Source organism: Trichomycterus rosablanca, chromosome 9, assembly GCF_030014385.1.
Source record: "Trichomycterus rosablanca isolate fTriRos1 chromosome 9, fTriRos1.hap1, whole genome shotgun sequence".
Taxonomy (NCBI): domain Eukaryota; kingdom Metazoa; phylum Chordata; class Actinopteri; order Siluriformes; family Trichomycteridae; genus Trichomycterus; species Trichomycterus rosablanca.
Window position 1 is genome coordinate 29,673,104 of NC_085996.1, and position 22,393 is coordinate 29,695,496.

General features: G+C 37.8%; 1 protein-coding gene across 3 annotated transcripts in view; it reads right to left on the bottom strand.

Annotated features, from left to right (window-relative positions):
* The window catches only part of kcnh5a (potassium voltage-gated channel, subfamily H (eag-related), member 5a), a 131,921-nt gene extending 116,017 nt beyond the window's left edge, over nt 1–15,904 (bottom strand). For all 3 annotated transcript variants that reach the window (XM_063001344.1, XM_063001343.1, XM_063001342.1), the window contains exons 1-2: nt 15,830–15,904; nt 678–801 (exon numbers count right to left, since the gene is read on the bottom strand). In XM_063001344.1, the coding sequence (XP_062857414.1) occupies nt 678–801; nt 15,830–15,902 (197 nt within the window). In that variant the 5' untranslated portion in view covers nt 15,903–15,904. The remainder of the gene's footprint in view (nt 1–677; nt 802–15,829) is intronic.
* Between the last annotated feature and the right edge of the window lie 6,489 nt (nt 15,905–22,393).

Here is a 22,393-nt window from a genome sequence, read left to right on the forward strand (position 1 = left end):
ATGCAACCTCGTACGTACTACCTCCACCATCTTACCAACGTCATGTAATGCATGACGTCTCATCCCCACAGTTATAACAATTGTAAATTCAAACAAAATTAGTTTTGTAGTTCTCCACAAAGCTATTCATAACCTTGTTTAGGGTTGTACTAAATCATAACATGTTTAATGTTTGTCTTACTCCGCTTTCCGCCATCTTTCTTCTTCGCTACGAACGTCTTTACAGCTCCAGTTGCATTATGGGACAGATTATCGGACCGTAATTGTGCATTGTTTACATACTCAAAAAGTATGTGCAGTGATGGCAACCAAAACAAAGTTACGGAGCAGACTGGACATAACTTATGTCACATAAGGAAAACACTTCGGGTGTTATTACACCCCTAGGTGGGAGTGTCTCGTTGCAGCGAAAAAAGCTCAGGGTTTCCACTGATTCCATTTTCCATCATTGGTATCATTGGTAATGTTATGCACTTTGTGTATTAATTATGCTCGTCATATAATTTTATTGTAAATCCTCCTGCCCCGTCGATCTGTGAAATTATATCTTATCCGTGGTGCAAAAACCGCTGTTTAGGCTGGCAAAATAGCTGACTTCCTTAAATTTGTTGTATCTGACAGGCATGGCTTTTTATAATAAATATAAGTTATGACAGCTAGAGAGAAAAGCCACTTACCTGCAGGTGCTGCTCTTCTGCATGACCTCGGCCCTGTGGTAGCCAGACAGTTTGCAGAATCCGTCATTACTGTACACTATAGGCCATTCAACGATCTGGGCATTACCCAAGAGGAAACTGGTCTCTGTGGATAAAGGGAAACAAAGAAAACAAAACAATGTATTAAACAGATTTACAGTAGGACTGCTGGTTGTATAATACACACCTGGTTTGATCATACACACCCGTTCAATGGCTTTGCATAAAGACAAAATTTAAGAGATGTGTTTTTCCGCACACTTAGCACCCGGCATCTGAATATGATTATTACAATCCAATAAAAGTAGCAATAACTAAAGGTTTTAAAAGTGCAATTAAGCTATTCAGCAGTGCTGTGTTTTGCCAAGGCTTTGCCTTGGGCATCTTTAACCTTACACCACCCACCACTCTCAGATGTCTCAGATATGCACAGCTTCACAATTATAGGCATGAATAAATGAATATCATTGTGGTATATTAGCTTAACACTACACCCTCATCAAATAAACTTTTTTAATGAAACCACACTTTTTTAATGAAACCACATTTCTCAACTTTTGACTCTCCTATTTTTTATAAACAATATATTACTAAAACATGTTTTTTATTATTACTTTTTAAATTCTCCTGAGGATTTTTTTTACCTAAACCAGTTTCTATGATGAGAAAAAGTAAAAAATCAGAGACGGCAGGAATAAGGATCCTTATACTGGGGGAAAAGGACCCTGGGAACCTTGTTTACATTTACATTTTCAGCATTTAGCAGACATTTTTATCCAAAGCAACTTACAGTACTGTGATAGTATACAATCTAAGCAATTGAGGGTTAATGGCCTTGCTCAAGGGCCCAACAGTGGCAACCTGGCAGTGGTGGGGCTTGAACCAGCAACCTTCTGATTACTAGTCCAGTACCTTAACCGCTAGACTACAACTGCCCTTGTTAACATTTAATTTTTCAAATTTTGTAAAATGCAATACAAAAAAGAATTTATGATATTTGAATTCTCTTGAACCTTTATTTAACAGACACAAATACAAAGAACAGATTTCCAGAAAAGAGTTCGCCTGGAGAATCTGAAGAAAAATTTAAAAGTGCTATTCAATTGCCCGCTTTGTGTTATTCAGTCCCAGCAAACATCAAAGAAAAGATTTTAAAACTCTAAAGAATTACTGAAATAATCTGAGTAATTGACATTTAATAACCAAATTATTCTGCCTGGGGTCTGGAATCTACTCCGAAAACACTGGGGCACACAGAACACATGCAGAACTGCACACAAACCAGTAATGAGGTGAGGCTCAAACCTAAATCTAAGGACCCTAAAGCAGTGGAGTATCAAGATCTCCTTCTGGGCCACACTGCACCATAATCCTAATGCTTTACTGAAATCATCCCAATCAATGATAATTAATTAAACCTCTAAGAAAACGCATTATTTAATTGCACTTTTGGCATCTGAACAAATTAATCTGGAGCCGGACAATCAAGTTGCCAAATCAAGCCGTTTTACTGATTGAGTTTGCAAGTGATATAATATAAATGCAGTCAAGAAAAAAAAGCACCTTGCTGTTTTTTTTTAAAGCATTCTAAGTAAAGCTAAGCTTAGCTTGAAACTACAGCTACATTAAACTGATCTAAAAATAGAAAAGCAATGACAGAAGAGAAAAATTACAGCACAGTTTCATCAGTCATCAAAGACCATAAATATCTTTTAATATTTTACTGCTTTAAATTGCACATTTTGAATATAGTACAATGGGCATCAGGTGATTCAGCTGACAGAGTGAAAAGCACTCAGCAACATGTCCATAACTCAGGACCTGGGTTCAATCCTCTCCTCAAATTATTATCTGAGAAATGCATTAGCAGTTTATTTAATTCACAATGATAAACAACCATGTGATCTCTTCGTGAAGTCTCTCATTTTGGTGAAGACCAACTACAATACAAACAAAGTCTAAAGTAACTAAAATCTTACATAAAAAGCCATTTAAAACATTTAAAAAAGAAATGAGAAAATACAGTAGTCAGCACATTTAGATTTTTGGCATTTAGCAGACACCTTTATCCACAGCGACTTACATTACAGTTACAGTATACAGTCTGAGAAATTGAGGGTTAAGGGCCTTGCTCAAGGGCCCAATAGCGGGCAACCAGGCAGTGGTGGGGCTAGAACCAGCGACCTTTGGATTACTAGTCCTGTAAGTCCACAAGCTAGAAAGTCACTAATTCAAAAAGTTGCTGTGACACCAACTGCCAGTGGCTGCAAGTAAAGGCAATGTTTTTGAATTAACATTGTTCAGGTTGGTACACAATGAGCCTTGAGGTGAGGTGAGGTGAGGTGAGGAGAGGAGAGGAGAGGAGAGGTGAGGAGAGGAGAGGTGAGGAGTGGAGAGGAGAGGAGAGGAGAGATGAGAGGAAAGAGGAGAGGAAAGAGGAGAGGAGAGGAGAGGAAAGTGAGAAAGAAGTGCAACTTTTCAATGTAAATGTTCATCTGTATGTGTGGTGTAGATCTAGCAATAAACATGAGTCAGATGTGACATCTAAGTTGTAAAATATGGTGGCGGTAGCATCAGGTTGTGAGAAGCATAGAAAATCAGTGGTACAGAGAGATATTGCATAAAATCCTGCATCCCTCAACCAGAAAGTTTAAACTGGAAAGCACATTGTAAAAGCGACTATGTATTATTTTGTTGTTTTTAAGTAAGTAAGTACTTATAAAGTGTTAATAGGATTTTGTTGTTTTGCTGTTTGGTCTTTATTTAAAGTCCCTCATCAAATTGTACATGTTTTTCCAACCTAAGATGTGCATCACTGTGTGAAAAGGTTTGTGTAAGGCACTGTTGTAAGGCACAACACTGTGAAAGGCAGTGTTGACACATTCACCAAAAAATAGTAAAGAGAGTAAAAGAGTGCTAAACTGTGAGATGGAAAACACTGGTGTGAGAAAGGTATAAGTTAGACACTTGACAGCTATTATAGAAGGTTGCTGCTTCTCTTCTTACTTGAATAAACTCTGTTCTATCTATAGTCCACCTCCCACGTCTCCGGCTAAGAGAAGAACTGGAAAAGAGGGCTAAAGTGACATGGTGAACCAGGGAAGGATGCATGTTGGAGGCTCATTAGAGGGCTGTCCACACACAAGGCCCATGTGTAAGCAACCAGTAAGAAAGAAGTTACCCTGAGGCTCTAGTTGACTCGAATCCTGCAGATCAAGTGCAGGGGATACACGTTATATCTGATTATGATTATGAATCCACATTTGTGTAGTTAACAGAATGAACAAAGACAGCACAGGGTTGGGAAGAAGAACGGACCTAAGTTGCTAAAGCAGCCTAGGGGGCATGTGTCAGGGTTCAGTCTACAGACAAAAAGCCATAGCTTGTAGATAGCATCTTAACAAAAAATGAGAACTTGGCACATCAGAGTATCATTGGTGAAGGAAAACAACTAGACACAACTAGGTGTCTAATAGGTACAGTTAAAGTCAAATGTTTTCACTTGTAGGAGACTAGTAAATACACTATTTTTAAATTTTAAGTTTAGGTGTTTTAACCACGCTTATTGCTAACAGTTCTACATATAAAATAAATTATATAACAGGTTTGTGCTGCCAATGGTTTTGGAATGGAATGGTTGCTTATGGTTGTTTTGGCCATATAGTGTATGAGCAATATTTTAAGCTAATTGGCAATTTTTTATCAGTTGCCCCCTGAAATTTACATTTTGGATTGAATAAAAATACCAATTATTTTATTGAATAATGATCAATTCTACAAACGCACAACTGAATACAGATATACTGTGCTTAACATTTATCAACATTTATTCTTACCCTGCTCCACCTTTAATTCACAAAAGGTCACTTTATTCACATGCCAGACGACGTCCTCTTAAAATGAGACCTTACGTATGCACTACGCACTGTCTGTGGTCATAGGTTCCAGGTGAAACCCAGGGCGCTCACTCAGCACATGTAGGCAAAGCTTTTATGGCACCGGACGGGATGCTGGCATAAGCTTATCATGTGTATTATGAATAGGAGACATATTGAGAGAGATGAAAGATGCAGTGCCACCAGCACCAGCTTTATGTGGGAGGCCAGCCGGCAACTCTCCAGTGACTGCATCACTGACTGTTTACTGGCAAACATGTTTCTCACACATACACACTCAAACAGTACAATCAAGGTAACATGCAAGCTGTACTTAAAGACACAGTGAAAATATGAGACTTTATGTGAGACGTTTTAAAGGTTTGGGAACTGAGGACACTAAGTGGATTTGCAAGTGGATTTTTTATTCTTGCTGATGCAAGACGACTCAACTGTACATGGTAGATAATGTCTGATTGTTGATGCACCATACATTTTCAACAGAAGAAAGATTTGGACTGCAGACAGGCCAGTCAAGCACACACACACTCTGTGTCTTTGAAGCCATGCTGTTGCAGAACATACAAAATAAGACCTGGCATCGTCTTGCTAAAATAACCACTGACTTCCTAGGAAATATGTCGCCTTGATAGTAACATGTCTTTCTAAAATTAAAATACAGTGGAACCTCGATTGAACGGACATTAGCCATTAGACATTTAAAAGGCATTAGCACGGGCCTGTAAAATGCGAGGTTTTTTTTCATGAGGTGCAAAAGTATATGAAAACACAGCACTAACGTCAACAAAAGTGCTAAACATGCACATATTACATGTAAATAGATATGTAAATATGTAATGTAAAACCTGTAAATAAATTTTAAAATTGGTGTACTGTACTATTGGGGATGAATTTCATTTACCTTGTGTGGCGGAGGAGATTTTTTTTTTTTGTTGTTGCTGTGATCGTGTAGTGGGGGGAGTCTGAAGCACTGCTGGTGGCTACTGGAGCAGTGCTGGTGCAGAACTAAGCTCTAGAACTTCGAACAGAAAAAGGTGAGAACAAAGCGAGCCTTCTGACAAAATAAAGCCCATCACTCATGTAAACAGAGAGATGTGCACCAGCTAGCAGAAAATTACTGAACTACTGAACTACTGGTCTTGTGCCCTTCTTAAAGAAGTTTTAAACAATCAGACTGGATATTAGGTTTTCCAGATTTCCAAAATACGTTAAATGAAAGTCTGTTAAATTGAGATTCCACTGTATATGTCTCTGGAGCAATAGTACCTTCACACAAATGCAAGTCACCCATGCCATTGGCATTGATGCACCCTTATATCATGACAGATGTTGGCTTTTGCAGCTTTCAATTATTTGAATGGCCATTTTCTTTTTGTCATGGACATTTTAATGTCCTTTTCTTCCAGAAAACAGTCTTTTAGTCAATCTGAGATGAGCCTGGGCCCAGAAACGCTGTGCTGTTTGTATTTAGAATTGATGTACAGCTTTCTTTTTGTGTAATACAGTTTCAGGCTGCATTTCTTGATGCAGCAGTTTTCTGAAGTACTCCCGAGCCCATGCAGCTATATTTATCACAGTAGCATGACAGTTTCATGCTATGTCATCTGAGGGCATAGAGTAGTGGTTTCCCTTCTCACTATACCACGATACTGAGATTTCTGAATCTTTTAACAATATTATGTATGGTAGATGGTCAAGTACCTAAATTATTTGCAATCTTCATTAAGAAATGTACTGTTTGAAGTGATTGACAGTTCTCTAATAAAGTTTGAAACCCAGTGGTGAGCCACGACCCATCACTGCTTGTACAGACTGAGCCTTTGGTGGATCCTCCTTTTATACCCAATCATAAATCTCTCACCTGTTACCAATTCATCTGCTTATTGCGCAATTTTTCAAAACACCATAAATTTAAAATTTTATACACGTTTTACTCTTATCCTGCCTCTGTCCCAACATTTTGGAGTGTGTTGCAGGCATCAAACTGTAAATGTGTTTATATTTACTAGGGCTGGCTCGATGCTACTTTTTTATGTCGATACCGATACTGCAAATTGAGTATCTGCCCATACCGATACGGTCATTTCAACTAAGCAGTAATAATACATGTCTTAATGCACCATGGTTAACTAGCTATCTAAATAACAATGCTCAGACTGTGAAACAAATATTCTAAAGGAATAAATACAGAACCTACAACATCACACTTATGCAAAACTGCTGTTTTTATTTTCACTTTTACACACAGAACATTTAGCAGCATTTTGGCTTGTTTAACAAAAGTGTCTACAATTGAAAGATGTGGATGTCAATCAAATGCGATGGACCAATTAGAATTGATAATATTTTCCATTAAAGTTCTGTCACATTTTTTAGATTATTAAAAACCAAAACGCACTTATTAAAAAACCCTGCTGGATTTTATGTAAATGTAAATAGTGTAGTTTGTTTTATTTCATAACACTAATGGATTAATCGTTGAGGATGTGAGATATCTCCAAGCTGGGATAAGATCCTTTATCTCCTTTATCTTTTCTTTATCTCAGGTGAGCGATTTATCATTTATAAAGCGAGTTTTTATTGTGTTTAAACAGTGTTTTTAGATGTAGCAGTAGTAGATGATTTTTTTAAATGCTAAAAGTTTAAGTAGATCAGTGTGTTTTAATTTCTGAATGGCTGTTGCGGATGAGTTGTAGATCAGTGGCACATGTTAATGATGTCATCAAGAGTGAGTGGCAATAAATGGCACTCTGTTGGAACGTATCTTTGTGTGTTATTTGCTTTACACACAAACAATGGTCTTATTTACATTAAGTGTTGTTTACATTCAGTGTTATTTAGATTAAGTGTTATTTACATTAAGCAACAGTATCAGATCGGATTACACGTTTTTTCCTTCCGATATCTGATCCAGTGATTTGGGCCGATACAGAGTATCGGATCGGTGCCAGCCCTAATATTTACATACCACAATGATCAGCGAAAACACTGAAAATCGAACAAAGATTTAACAAAAGAAGAGATTAACAAAAGATTCGAGGGAATTGTTGTGACATGCAGAATGTGGCTTGGCATTGTCAAGTGTGATAGGTCCATTACACATTTAATCTTACATTTCTAAATCAAACTTCTTGTACACAGTGCACTGTAGCTTGGTTAATTTAATAAAAACGGTAGATGTTTCTGGAGGAAAAAAAAAACAGAGCAATTTTCCTGCACCTTAATATTTACCTAATAACACCCAACGGAATCCAATAAAGAGAAGCTCTGTTGTGTGTGCCAGAAAAACGCAAGGATTCCTACAGAGGTGGCAAAAGCAGAAATAGACACTATTAAACAAAATGAACCTTTAATTGCCTAAAACATTACATTTTAAGGGCCTGTGTTCTTCCCTTTATTTTACCAATTAAAAACTGTAGACCTCGTGTAAGCTAGTTTGGTTGTAGCATAGAGTTTAATGTTATAAAATATATTAAAAACTATTTAGAGAGCCAGACCTCTGTCTCACCCAGCAGAAACTAACTTAAGGTGACAGCATCTTGTTACAATTTCCGTGGTTTCAGCTCACTCTGTCTGCCTTCACTGTTATTTGCTTTTGTTCTTTTTTTGTCTTGTTATTGGCCGCTGGCTTCTCCTTCTAACTGTTTCAAACCAAAGTACTACACAATTACCATATTTAACAGATAAAATTTAAATTAGATAATCTTAAATTTGCAGGGTATTATTACCTCAACAGTCACAACAATCTTTAATTTATTTATTTATCCTGATTAGGGCCTTGCATTACCTCAAAAAGCAAGGTGATATCCCATTTGGCCTTCCCTTTCTCAGACACACAGAATGTAAGATCCCATCCTGCCTTCTCTGCCTTAGACATGGACAATTCTGTCTGTAGAGCTACTGACCTAAATGGTACTAAATGAGTCTTGTGGTACAAGTATTACACTTATGTGGTGCAACTATTACAATTATCATCATTTAGTGTACAATATGTGTTTTGCAATTGATTTTACTGCACATACACAGTTCTACATAGATCACATTTGCTTAAAAAAGGGACTTAACTAGAATACATTTATTACCGGGTTAGGCTACAGTTCAGATCAGATTTCTAATCTATTTAAGTTCTATTTTTTGCATTACTCTGATTTAAAATATCTGAGTATGTTGTTTTATTACAAAACCAAAGCTGCAGCCTGTTACGGAAAAAATAGATTTTATGCTGAGAATAACCTGGATATTAATATTATGTTGCTTGTGCATTAAATCTTTATAGTTGATAAATCCTTATGTTGGTGCTTGAGGTGTGACTGGGAGTCTAAAGTAAAGAGATGAGTAACATGCCTCATTAAGCTGTTGTAAAATATTGTAAGCAGATAAGAAAAAACAGTTAGCACAGAATGGAGGTTCCAAAGTCCAACACCCAATGCGATGTGACACAGTTCTGTTCCTTGTTCTTCAGTTCATACACTGCTGTAAGAACCCACAATCGTGCCAATAAATTCTCCAGTGCAGTCAACTTGAATCTTTGTTTTCTTTTATCATCTGACCTTATTTTTCACGACACAGCCCTAAGCAGAACTCAATAATATGAAAGAAACACATGTACAGACTCAAAAGGAAAGCTACAGACTCAAAAAGTAGCGCTCAGGTGCAACTCCGCCAGCTGTTCAATCCATCAGCAACTTACAACCCAAATGCTCCACTGAAGCAATACATCAAGGTGATCCCTGAAGTCATCTATCTATCTATCTATCTATATATCTGTCTGTCTGTCTGTCTGTCTGTCTGTCTGTCCGTCCGTCCGTCCGTCCGTCCGTCCGTCCGTCCGTCCATCTATCTATCTATCTATCTCAATACATCAAGGTGATCCCTGAAGTCCTATGCTTTAGGCTTAATATTACTGTTCACCCACGATCTCATGATCTTGTTGGATATCCCACTTGTTGGTCAACTGCCTTTTGCCCATGTAACAGCCTTCACCTTCTGGAAAGGCTTTTCACAGGATATCGAATTATGCATTTGTACATTTTTACCTATTCAGTCAAAACCATTGGTGTGATTCTCCTGGCTCTGTAAAGGCCACTGGAGTTTCTTCACACCAAACTGTATTTTTATGGACCTTGCATTGTGCATAGGGCTACAGTCATGTGGGAACAAAAAATTGCTTTCTTTAAAGCAGTGCCAAGTTGGGGATGTATACTTCAGTTTATTGATTATTTATTTTACACACCTCTTGGTAATGGGTGTAGATGGAACACCTATAATCTTGTCAGATAGTTACAAGAAGTTCCAAGCTCTCAAAATACTCACCTAATAAATTGTACTGTGTGTAGCAGTGAGGGATAATTACAAACAGCTAATTGTTGAGAGAGATAATCAGTACTGTGTAAGATACACATTGTTTTCAGTTTGTCTTGACACTCATGTCTAGTACAGAAAAAATAATGCCTTATTGTTCATTTAAGAACTGAATGTTAAGACATTATGCTGCACAATCAAGCACTCTTGTGTAATGAAACTATCAGACCTTTCCTTTGATCCTCATCTCATAGATTTTCCATCGTAAAGCACTGAACTTTGCTTGTTCAGCATCGCCAGTTCTTCACTATGAGTGACCTTTCTGTTGTGCAGACTGTGCATAACAATACAAGACTGATCACGTCAGTTGTGTATTTTTATTTTTTATTGTCAAATACCATTTTAAAGATTTAAACAAATATAATTTCTGCATTATATAATCTGCATTGATTCGGGATGCAAGCTTTCTAGTGGTATGACATGATGAGAGTCTGGCACAACTTAATGCTGGCACAAACTTTTAATCAAAGTTCATTACTTTCTGAAAATGTAAATAGGCGTGAGTGCACAGAAGAGTTTTAAAGAAAGTTTGAACACATTTGGCTGATTTTTTATTTATTTATTTATTGTAATATTTGTAGGAAAAAAAACATTTCATACTATGCCTACTGTGCCTTGCTTTATTTTTTTTTATTTTTGAGCCCTTTAGAATATGATTGTCTCTTGTTCTTTGAATAGATGTCTTGATGCCTAACCTAATAGTGCTTTAGACAGAATTTTTATATAATTTATTATAGATTTGTTTTCTACATGACAGATATCACATACATGACATTGTGTTTGAGGATCTGCTAATTTAAAATGTTATAAAAATGTAATAACAAAGATTGAAAATAGGGCTACTTTTACAGTACTGCACAACTTGCTATGGCAAATAAATAATTACATTTTTTACATAGAACAGAGGGAACACTTTTTTGTCATATATACATATACACATGTACAGAACAATAAAATATTTCTGCATATCCCAGCTTTTTTGGAAGCTGGGGTCAGGGTGCAGGTGCAGCCATTGTACCACACCCCTGGAGCCAATAGGGCTAAGTTAAGTCAAGTCAAATTTATTTGTATAGCACTCAGCAGCGAGCCATCCTCCTTGGGTGGTCTGGATGATAATTTAAATAATAGGAATTACACAAGCATACATACACAAAATTAAATTGAACTAAAAGTTATAACTAGCAAAAAATAATTGGAGTTCTTCATTATTCAGTCCAGTCTGTGATAAATTCTGTAGTGAGCTCTTGACATTTTTGGTGTAAACACGCTAGGTCCCGTCACAATTACAATAGAGCTCATAGTTACATTTTGTCGTATTACCTGTTAGTAATTAGTAAGATAATTTGACTACAACTGGTTACCTTTTAGGTGCCGACATAAATAGAGTTAGTTTGACTGCACTAATTAAAATTACATTGAACAGTGGTCTTTTGACAAGAACAGGAAAAAACACAAACTGTCATCTTAGACTGAGAGAAAACCTGTCTGGATGGACAGACGTCAGGTGTGCTAAATTTAGAAGCTGCTTAGAATCTATCTATAGGTGATACTGTGTGTCCCAGCCTCATTAACTACAGAGCAAAAAAAAATTCTATCCAACTGCTTTTTCTCTGTCCATATGATCAGAAACAAACTTAGGTTGAACTTTGTAGTCAAACATAACAACTAATAAAGAATTTAATGGCTTATGCCACAAATTTAATTGGTAACCCACATATTTTTGGAAAAAGAGTTGTGGGAATTTTCAAAATTCCAAGGCTGCCATGACATGCACAACTGTGTGTGTGAAAAATAAATAAATAAAAGTAAAAAGGAAAACTACTGATTCTTATAACCATGTGTGACATCTGCTGGTGAGTTATTCTAAATAAATACACTGCAAAAACAGACAGAATTAAATATATTTCAGCATTAAGTCCTTAATAACGTCCTTGAGCAAGAGCTGAAGCTCTTTCTTTACTCTTTTATTTATTCTTACAACTGTTTTTATTTTTACCAACCACATAATCCTGAATAGGGAGGCAGTGGGCCTGGTGCCACCCAGGAACACTCGGCACAAGGCAGGAGCATTCCCATGACAGGGTTTTCTATGACAGGGTAAAACATACTCATTATCTCACCTAAAAGCAATTAAGAGCAGCCAGTGGGATGATTTGGGGAGGTGTGGGTAGCTCAAAGTACCCAGGGGAAATCTATGCAGACACAAAGAAAATGACCAGAGGCAAGGACCCCACTATGGTATTCTGGACTTTACCAGCTGTGATACTACAGCAAAAAGTCGTTTCACCCCCTACATCTTATAACCACTTGTTTTCACTTGATAACCAAATTAAAGGAGTAAAATAAGCATTATGTATTCCACAGTTAATGCAAGTACAAGCCACCTGACCCACTGCAATCCTGCTCTGATTAAGGAGTTACTAAATTAATAAATGATGGTTATTGTTATCATTTGTATTTACTTTTATATTTAATAATTAACACACCCTGAGTACTACTGCATTCTGTGTTGGGTGTATAGAGCATCCCAGAAGCACAGAACTGAAGTAAACAAAGTGGACAAAGTGATGCTTCATCTCAGAGTACCACACACTCATTTACTTATTCACATGTAGTCAATTAAAGCACCCCACTTAATAGCATGAAGAAATCCAAAAACCCACACAGACATGGGTCAAGAATAACAAATATACTGTAACTAGTGACAAGACTTCTGTATTTATTATTATGTAGTCTTTTATTCAAACTTCTAAGTTTATTACTAAGCTTAGTAACAACAAGATACTGACTCAGTACTGACGTCAATAGCTGAGCCAACTCTCTGCAAGCAAGTTATGCCAAACAAAGTTATGTCCCATCTATTTTTGAGAGGACAATATGTATAATGTTGGTCAACAGCTCTCACATGAACAGCATAAGAGAATTAAATTATCAAGTTGCATAATGTGTCAAACCCAGGCTGTAGCATGAATGCCTCACAACTTATAGGTTTCCTTTTGGGTAGGTTTCCTTTGGCTTCCTTATTAGTGCAAAAAATATACCAGTAGCTGGACTGGCTACCCTAAACTGCTTTAAGGTGTGAACAAATGGGTAAGTCTGTGATACCATATGATGTATTAGCTTGGGTCCAGGGTGCATCCCTGTCTTTGCCCAGTGTTATCAGGTTAGGCACTGTGTCCAGGATGAACATTCAAGCTGTGGTTTGTTTAATTTTAATGAATATGTTTAAAATCAAAATACTGGATGTGGAATCAGTACTCCATAAAGCGCAGGATAATCTTTTTCTGTACATTCCCCTGTACATTACAGTAACGTTCCTGTTTTGTCGGGTACAGTGCGGGCAGACTGTGCAAGCTGAGATGTGCTGAGCTCTGCTCCTCTGGTGTAAATCAAATACAGAACGCTCACACTCCGTCCACCCACTCCAAATACGCACTCCAGTCCCTCACTCCAGTCCACTCCAAACGTTCAAGCACCTTTACACCAGTGCCTAATAGTTAGAAATCAAGTCGAGTGCACTTGAGGTTTAATGTTAAAGATGCTTCGCCTTTAATCTGAGCAGCTGCCCAGTCCTAAAGCTTCACATGCAGCAGATACTGCACCCGATCTACCGCTGCGCAACAGCGAGAGCAAAGCGCACCCACATCCGACTGTACACTCACTTCATCATCCAGCACTGCAGCTTCATACACACAGATCACTGTTTACTCTGATCTCCACACTCTCAATCACACAGGAATAGTGAGAAATGTTTAATAACACTAAAGTCACTTTCATCAAGCATCTGCTGCTTCTGTGGGAACTCAACAAAAGTCCTCGCAACATTTTAGCATTTAATAGATGTTTTTATTCAAAGCCACTTACAGTACTGTGACAGTATACAGTCTGAGCAACTGAAGATTAAGGGCCTTGCTCAAGGGCCCAACAGTGCCAACGTTCTTCTGATTACAATCCAGTACATTTACAGACAGGCTATAACTTCACTATTTACGCGTTTCACGTTCATACTATTATAAATCAGGGAAAGCATGCATTTAAAAAGAATTAAATACTGCTATTTTTGTTATTTTACCGTATAGCTTCAGGTTCTAATGAACCTGATCCTTGTTGTCTGTAAGGAGTTTTTGTTCTCATGTACATCAGTTTCCAACTACTGCTCAGAAACATGCTATTAGGTACAATGGCTACTTTAAATGGCCCCTAATTGTGTAGGCCTATAAGTTTTGTCATGTCTTGCAATGGATTGGCACCATGTCTAGGACTTGTGATAACAAGAAACCTAAGGAGAACAAATGCTTATTAAAGATCCATTATTATTATTATTATTATTATTATTGTTATTGTTATTGTTATTATTATTATTATTATTATTATTGTTATTGTTATTGTTATTATTATTATTATTATTAATAATAATATTATTATTGTTATTATTATTGTTGTTTTGTTGTTGTTGTTGTTGGAAGTGTTACAGGGCTTGCGCTTAGTCTTTCCGAGTGGCACCAGATCCACCGTGACCCTGACCTTATTATTATTATTATTGTTGTTGTTATTATTGTTGTTGTTGTTTTGATCTCAGATACATCCACTGCTCAGAAACTTGCCAGTAAGTAGAATGGCTACTTTAAATGGCCCCTAGTTGTATAGGCCTATAAGTTTGTGATTTTACCATGTTCTACAGTGGATTGGAACCCTGAGCAGAATAAATACTTATTAAAGATAATTGTTGTTGTTGTAATGTTTACCCTGCTATAAATTATTACTGTGTTTTGGAAGTGTTACCTGGCTTGCGCATAGTGTTTCGGAGTGGCACCTGATCCACCGTGACCCTGACATGATTATTATTGTTGTTGTTATTATTATTATTGTTGTTGTTTTGATCTCAGGTACATCAGTTTTCATCCACTGCTCAGAAACTTGCCAGTAAGTAGAATGGCTACTTTAAATGGCCCCCAGTTGTATAGGCCTATAAGTTTGTGATTTTACCATGTTCTACAGTGGATTGGAACCCTGAGCAGAATAAATACTTATTAAAGATAATTGTTGTTGTTGTAATGTTTACCCTGCTATGCATTATTACTGCACTTTGGAAGTGTTACTTGGCTTGCGCATAGTGTTTCGGAGTGGCACCTGATCCACCGTGACCCTGACATGATTATTATTATTATTATTATTATTGCAGTACAGTGGCGCAGCTGGTATTGTGTGTGCCGCACATTCCGGGTGGGTTTCCTCTGGATAATCAGGTTTCCTCTTGCCTCCCAAAAATATGCAGAAGGTGGGTTGCCTACTGTAATTAGTGTGAGCGTATGAGTGTGCTGTTCAGGGAGTGTTCCCTCTCTGCGCCCAGTGATTTGGGGTGGCGCCAGAACCACTACGACCCTGATCAGGATAAAGCTGTTAGTGTGGATTAATAAATGAATCTTTAATCATCATTGGTATTGTTGCTGGTGTAGTCTGATGAACATAATAATAATAATAATAATATTAATAATAATAACTGATGATGATGGTGACTAAGGTGATTATTATAATTGTTGTGATAATGGAGTATTGTTTTGTTTTAATAGCAGTAATGATAATGATAATGACAATAACAATAATTATTACTGTTGTCTAACATTGTGTCCGTTTATATTAATACAGATAAAGCCAGGCGCACTAAATAACATATTTATGGGCTATAGTTCTTAGTAGTTCATACTGATGAGCAGCTTCACGAAACACTTTAAAACTTTGATTAAAATTGTGATCGAACACTTTCTATCCAAATCATGCTGGCACACACATAGAGGATGATTTCAAAGACACCTCATTACTGGACAATCATACCAGTCCTTTATTAGACACCTGCAAAGAAAAAAACGCATTGCTTACCGCTGGAGCGTCGGACGATGTTTTCCAAAAAAGTGTTCTGCGGCGCCACCAGTCCTCTCCTTCCCCCGTGCATTCTGCGCTCAGGCTCCGAGGATTCACACGCGCGCACTTTGTGCTGAATCTGATGGCGGGGATGAGACGGACCGGCCGGGGATGTAGCGGCGGGATGGAGAAGAACATGGTAACGCTGCAGCTTGCCTGCTGGCTCACCCGACTTGCTCTAAAGCAAGGAGACGGTGCCAGGCTCTCTGAGCTAGCGTCCCCCCCACCCCACATCGCGCCTGCGCACTCATTGCGCGCACCGATGGCACTGGAAGCTCCAGCGCGTGCCGCGGTGCCATGGAGACGAGAGCGCGCTTTAATCCCAAACTTTATTAACGTGCAGAGGTTAGGCTGCTTCTCTAAACTGACCCTCGACTCTTGTATGTTATGGCAGATACACGGGAAAAAACCTACAAGAACACTGGAGAACATACCAAACTCTTCACAGGGGCGTGTTTTTGGAACACTAAATGCTAGCTCCAGCTAAACAGCTAGCTGATTTTCTTTGATTATAAGGACACTCCAGAGAAGTTGTTTTATAATACAAAATATCATAACTTTGCACCACTGGGGTTTTGGACTGGGTGTCTCTCCTAAAAACATGCAGAAGGGGGATACACCAAAAAAATTGGCTTTCACAATGTATGAAACACCATACAGACATGCACCACTACACAAACAGGATTTCTGTAAATCTGGGTTTGATCCTCACCTAAAGTGGGGAGTTTAGCATGTTCTTTTAATGTCCTCATTTGTGGTCCCAATGTACTCCAGTTTCCTTTCACCTTCCAAAAACATGCTAAATGTGGACACGTAAAGGAAAGGAGCGCAGAATACTATACTATACAATACTGTACTATACTATGCTGTACTACACAATACTGTACTATACAATACTGTACTATACTATACAATACTGTACTATACTACACAATACTGAACTATACTATACAATACTGTAGTACAATACTTTACTATACTATACAATACTGTACTATACTATACTGTAGTACAATACTTTACTATACTATACAAAACTGTACTATACTATACTGTAGTACAATACTTTACTATACTATACAATACTGTACTATTCTATACTGTAGTACAATACTTTACTATACTATACAATACCGTACTATATTATACAATACAGTACTATACTACACTGTACTATACAACACAATACTGTACTATACTATACTGTAGTACAATACTTTACTATACTATACAATATTGTACTATACTATACAATACTGTACTATACTACACAATACTGTACTATACTATACTATACTACACAATACTGTACTATACTATACTATACTATACTGTAGTACAATATTGTACTATACAATACTATACTATACTGTAGTACAATACTGCAGTATACTATACTATACTGTACTATACTACACAATACTGTACTATACTATACAATACTATGCAATACTGTACTATACTGTACTGTACTATACCATACAATATTGTACTATACTATACTGTACTATACTATGCTGTACTATACTATACTATACTACACCACATCATATCACTACACACAGCTGGGAAATGTTTAGGTTTTTACACAGAATATCATACCACTACACACCACTGGTTTCTGGTGATCTGGGTTCAATTCTTGCCCTAGGCCACTCTCTGTGTTCTCTCTGTTCTTATTTGTTTTCTCTGGGCATTCTGTGTTTGATAAGGATGAACACAATACCCACACCTCTATGCAGTACTGGACAAAATATAAATTTAGTTATTTAATTGGTTTCAATAATTCTGTGGTACACTCTGGGGAAGGGACAAACTTACTGATTGGCAGCAAATTCTTTAACATCCTTATGAACAGAAAAATAAGTATTAATTATAAGTACAAGTAATAAGTACAATTTCAGGTGTTGTAGTTCTGAAATTATTGGTAATGACTCTCAAAACCGAAGCCAGTATATTTTAAATAACATGCAGCATGTTGTTAGACTGTTTTATGTCATTACAATATAAACTGACACTGACATTACATGGAATCCTGGACATCACATTCAAAACAATGGGAATTAATATGGACTTGGTCTTTCTTTTAGCTGATAGGTTTTACACTATAATACAGGAATGTGCTTGAACCTAACCACACATAAGTTAAGCACTGATAATAAGATAAGATAATAAGATAGTGTTTGTTGTTTTATTTTTTACAATTCCAAGAACATCACTTGGAGCTATTTTTAAGCAACTTCAGGTCCCGACATTACTAAAATGTTTTTTTTTTGCCAGTCAGGGAGAATAGTCACCTTATGCTATGTGCAAGTTTGTCCAGATGGTCAGATGTAATTCAATAAGCATCAGAAACAGATCCAACATGAAATAGGAGCTGTTGAAACACAAGCAAGCAGCGTGTAACCTCACAGCCAAGCAAGCTTTTTATTACTACAGGCTTAGAGGCAGTCATGCAAGAAATAATATTTGGCCAAGCTTTCTCAATATGTAAAATAAAAATGAAATATATCCTAAACAAAAAGTCAGTCCTTGTGCTACCATGCACTGTATAGTGAAAAAGAGAAACTGACAAAGGATGACATGACAGGATTTAATCAATCAGCACAAAAAAGGCAATCGTGTCAGACAATTATGTTCAAATGCAGAGTGTTTTCGGGCAGTTTGGGCAAAAACAATTATATCTGTTAAATATAAACAAATTTAGAAATGGATGTTTGCAACACCTTTAAAAGCTGGCAAGAGACATGTTTACCACTGGGCCACATCACCTTTTCTTATAATTAATACTTTTTAATCATTTGAGAATTGAAGATACTAATTGTTGCAGTTTTGCAAGTGAAATTTTTGGCTATTCTTGCTCTTCATGATACATCATATATTTCTGTAGAAGACAGATATGCACTGCAGGCAGGCCAGTCAAGCACATGCACTCTGTCTACAAAGCAATGCTGTTGTAACTTGTTTAAAATGAGGTCTGGCATTATCCTGCTAAAATACAATTGGACTTTTGGGAATAGAAGTTGTCTTGATGGTAGCATATGTCTCTTAAAAATACCAATATACGCCTTCACATCAATTATAAGTTCACATCAGTGGCGGCTGCTGGTCTTTCAAACAGGGGAAGCTCATTGTCGGCTTACATCATAAAATTTGTCAATTTATTTATATATAAATTGTGCCCTCTGTTCCTTTTCAAGAAAATGGCCTGAAATGGGATGCAGTTTGTCTTTAGACTTCACTCGCAAAATCCGCAATGGGACTGAAGCTTTAAGTGATAGCTGTCAATCAAAACATGATTCAGCCCTTCGACTGATCCTCCAATCTTGCAGAAGCTCAGCGTCCAGACCCGCCCACAGCTCCATTCACCCCCAGAGACGCTCAGCGTCCGGGGGCGGGACAAAATCGTGGCATTTATCCAATGACCGACGAGTTTCGAAGCAATTAAAAAAAAACCTCCCATGCAGCCCCATAGAAGTGAAGAGACGCTCAGCTTCTGCGGGCAAATGCATTGAGCTACGGGAATGTATGAGAAGTTCGAGTCAGTCGATTTGTGATAAGTAGCTGATTCTGAACAAACTCGTCTTCGAGATGAACGTGTTCTAATGCATTTGTCAATGAAATGTTAACACAACTGTACATATTTGACTATTTAATTTTTGACATTTTAGGGGAAGCTCAGCTTCCCTTGCAGTCTTAGAGAAATCGCCACTGGTTCACATATATGCAGATCACCCATGCCGTGGGTGATGATGAACCCCCATGCCATCACTAATGCTTCATGTTTGGCACGTAAAACCTAACATTTGTTTTTTGACTTACAGATTACAGACTTTCTGATTACAGAACATGTTTCCTCTGTCTTTTGGTCCATTTCAGATTAATTCAGGCCCAGAAAATTCACTGGCACTTCTGCACAAAATTAATAAATGGCTTCCTCTTTGCATAATACAGTTTCAGGTTTCATTTCTTGATGCAGCGGTGGACTATGTTAAGTGACAATGATTTTCCAAAGTACTCCCAGAGCCATGTGGTTATGTCCATCACCGTAGCATTACGGTTTCTCAATCAATACTGCCTAAGGGCTTGATGGTGACGCACATTTAGCAAGGGTTACCCTGACTGTGAGTCTTTACATGATATTATCTACTGTAGAGTCTGAAAGACCTAAATTATTTGTAATACTGTGATGAGAAACATTGTCTTTGAACGGATCAACAATTTTCTTTGCCACTTACTTAGTTAATAAACTGTTTAAGTAAAAAAAGCATCAAGGAGAAAACAACAAGTGTGCATATATTAGTCTGATGTCCTTAACCTTTGTTGTTTTCATAAAATGAATCCTTGGGGGTCTGTGTACACATTAAGGTGCCTAAAACAATGATTAAAACAAAATGTAATCACAGTTTTGATCACATACAGTGGGGCCAAAAAGTATTTAGTCAGCCACTGATTGTGCAAGTTCTCCTACTTAGAAAGATGAGAGAGGTCTGTAATTTTCATCATAGGTACACTTCAACTATGGAAAAAATCCAGGAAATCACATTGTAGGATTTTAAAGAATTTATTTGTAAATTATGGTGGAAAATAAGTATTTGGTCAATAAAAAAATTTTCAACTCAATACTTTGTAACATAACCTTTGTCGGCAATGACAGAGGTCAAACGTTTCCTGTAAGTCTTCACCAGGTTTGCACACACTGTAGCTGGTATTTTGGCCCATTCCTCCATGCAGATCTCCTCTAGAGCAGTGATGTTTTGGAGCTGTCGCTGGGCAACATGGACTTTCAACTCCCTCCACAAATTTTCTATGGGGTTGAGGTCTGGAGACTGGCTAGGCCACTCCAGGACCTTGAAATGCTTTTTACGGAGCCACTCCTTCATTGCCCGAGCGGTGTGTTTGGGATCATTGTCATGCTGGAAGACCCAGCCACGTTCCATCTTCAATGCTCTCACTGATGGAAGGAGGTTTTGGCTTAAAATCTCACGATACATGGCCCCGTTCATTCTTCCCTTAACACGGATCAGTCGTCCTGTCCCCTTTGCAGAAAAACAGCCCCAAAGCATGATGTTTCCACCCCCATGCTTCACAGTAGGTATGGTGTTCTTGGGATGCAACTCAGCATTCTTCTTCCTCCAAACACGACGAGTTGAGTTTTTACCAAAAAGTTCCATTTTGGTTTCATCTGACCACATGATATTCTCCCAATCTTCTTCTGGATCATCCATATGCTCTCTGGCAAACTTCAGACGGGCCTGGACATGTACTGGCTTAAGCAGGGGGACACGCCTGGCACTGCAGGATTTGAGTCCCTCTCGGCGTAGTGTGTTACTGATGGTAGCCTTTGTTACTTTGGTCCCAGCTCTCTGCAGGTCATTCATCAGGTCCCTCCGTGTAGTTCTGGGATTTTTGCTCACCGTTCTCACGATCTCCAGATCGAGGAAGATTATCAATGGTCTTGTATGTCTTCCATTTTTTTACAATTGCTCCCACAGTTGATTTATTCACACCAACCTGCTTGCCTATTATAGATTCACTCTTCCCAGCCTGGTGCAGGTCTACAATTTTCTTCTTGGTGTCCTTCGACAGCTCTTTGGTCTTGGCCATGGTTGAGTTTGGAGTCTGACTGTTTGAGGCTGTGGACAGGTGTCTTTTATACAGATAACGAGGTCAAACAGGTGCCATTAATACAGGTAACGAGTGGAGGACTGAAGAGCTTCTTAAAGAAGAAGTTACAGGTCTGTGAGAGCCAGAAATCTTGCTTGTTTGTGGGTGACCAAATACTTATTTTCCACCATAATTTACAAATAAATTCTTTAAAAATCCTACAATGTGATTTTCTGGATTTTTTTTTTCTCATTTTGTCTCTCATAGTTGAAGTGTACCTATGATGAAAATTACAGACCTCTCTCATCTTTCTAAGTAGGAGAACTTGCACAATCAGTGGTTGACTAAATACTTTTTAGTCTGTAGATATAAAGGTGAGAATTCTGGTCCCCTATTAAAGTATTCCTAATTTTTAATTTTGCTTGCTTTGTTTTGCAGTTGGTGAACCAAGGTCCCTGTAGTGCCTGTAATGGCCAGGACTCTTTTTACCCCCTTGAATGCCCTACTCCATCCCATCCCTACCCTTACATCCAAAGCAACTTACAGTTGTGGCTACATGCAGTGCAACAAACTGCATTAAACATCCCAACAATAGTGCTCGCTCGTATTGATCATTCACACAGAACAGGAAATCACGGCTATGCTCTGTACTGTTTTTCTCTGTTCTAGCACCAAAGTGGTGGAACAAACTTCTCCTGTCAATTCGAACATTTCAGTCTTTCACCATCTTCAAAAGAAGATTAAAGACCCACCTCTTCAGTAAGCACTTAAATTGAGAACCATTTCTGTCAAAAAGTACCTATACGGTTGTTCTAACAGGGTTTCAGCAGATTTGTATCTTTAAACTAAAGTCTACTTGAACTAGAGTGTGGAAATGTTTAATGTTGAAATATTTCTATAAGTCTCCCTGGTTAA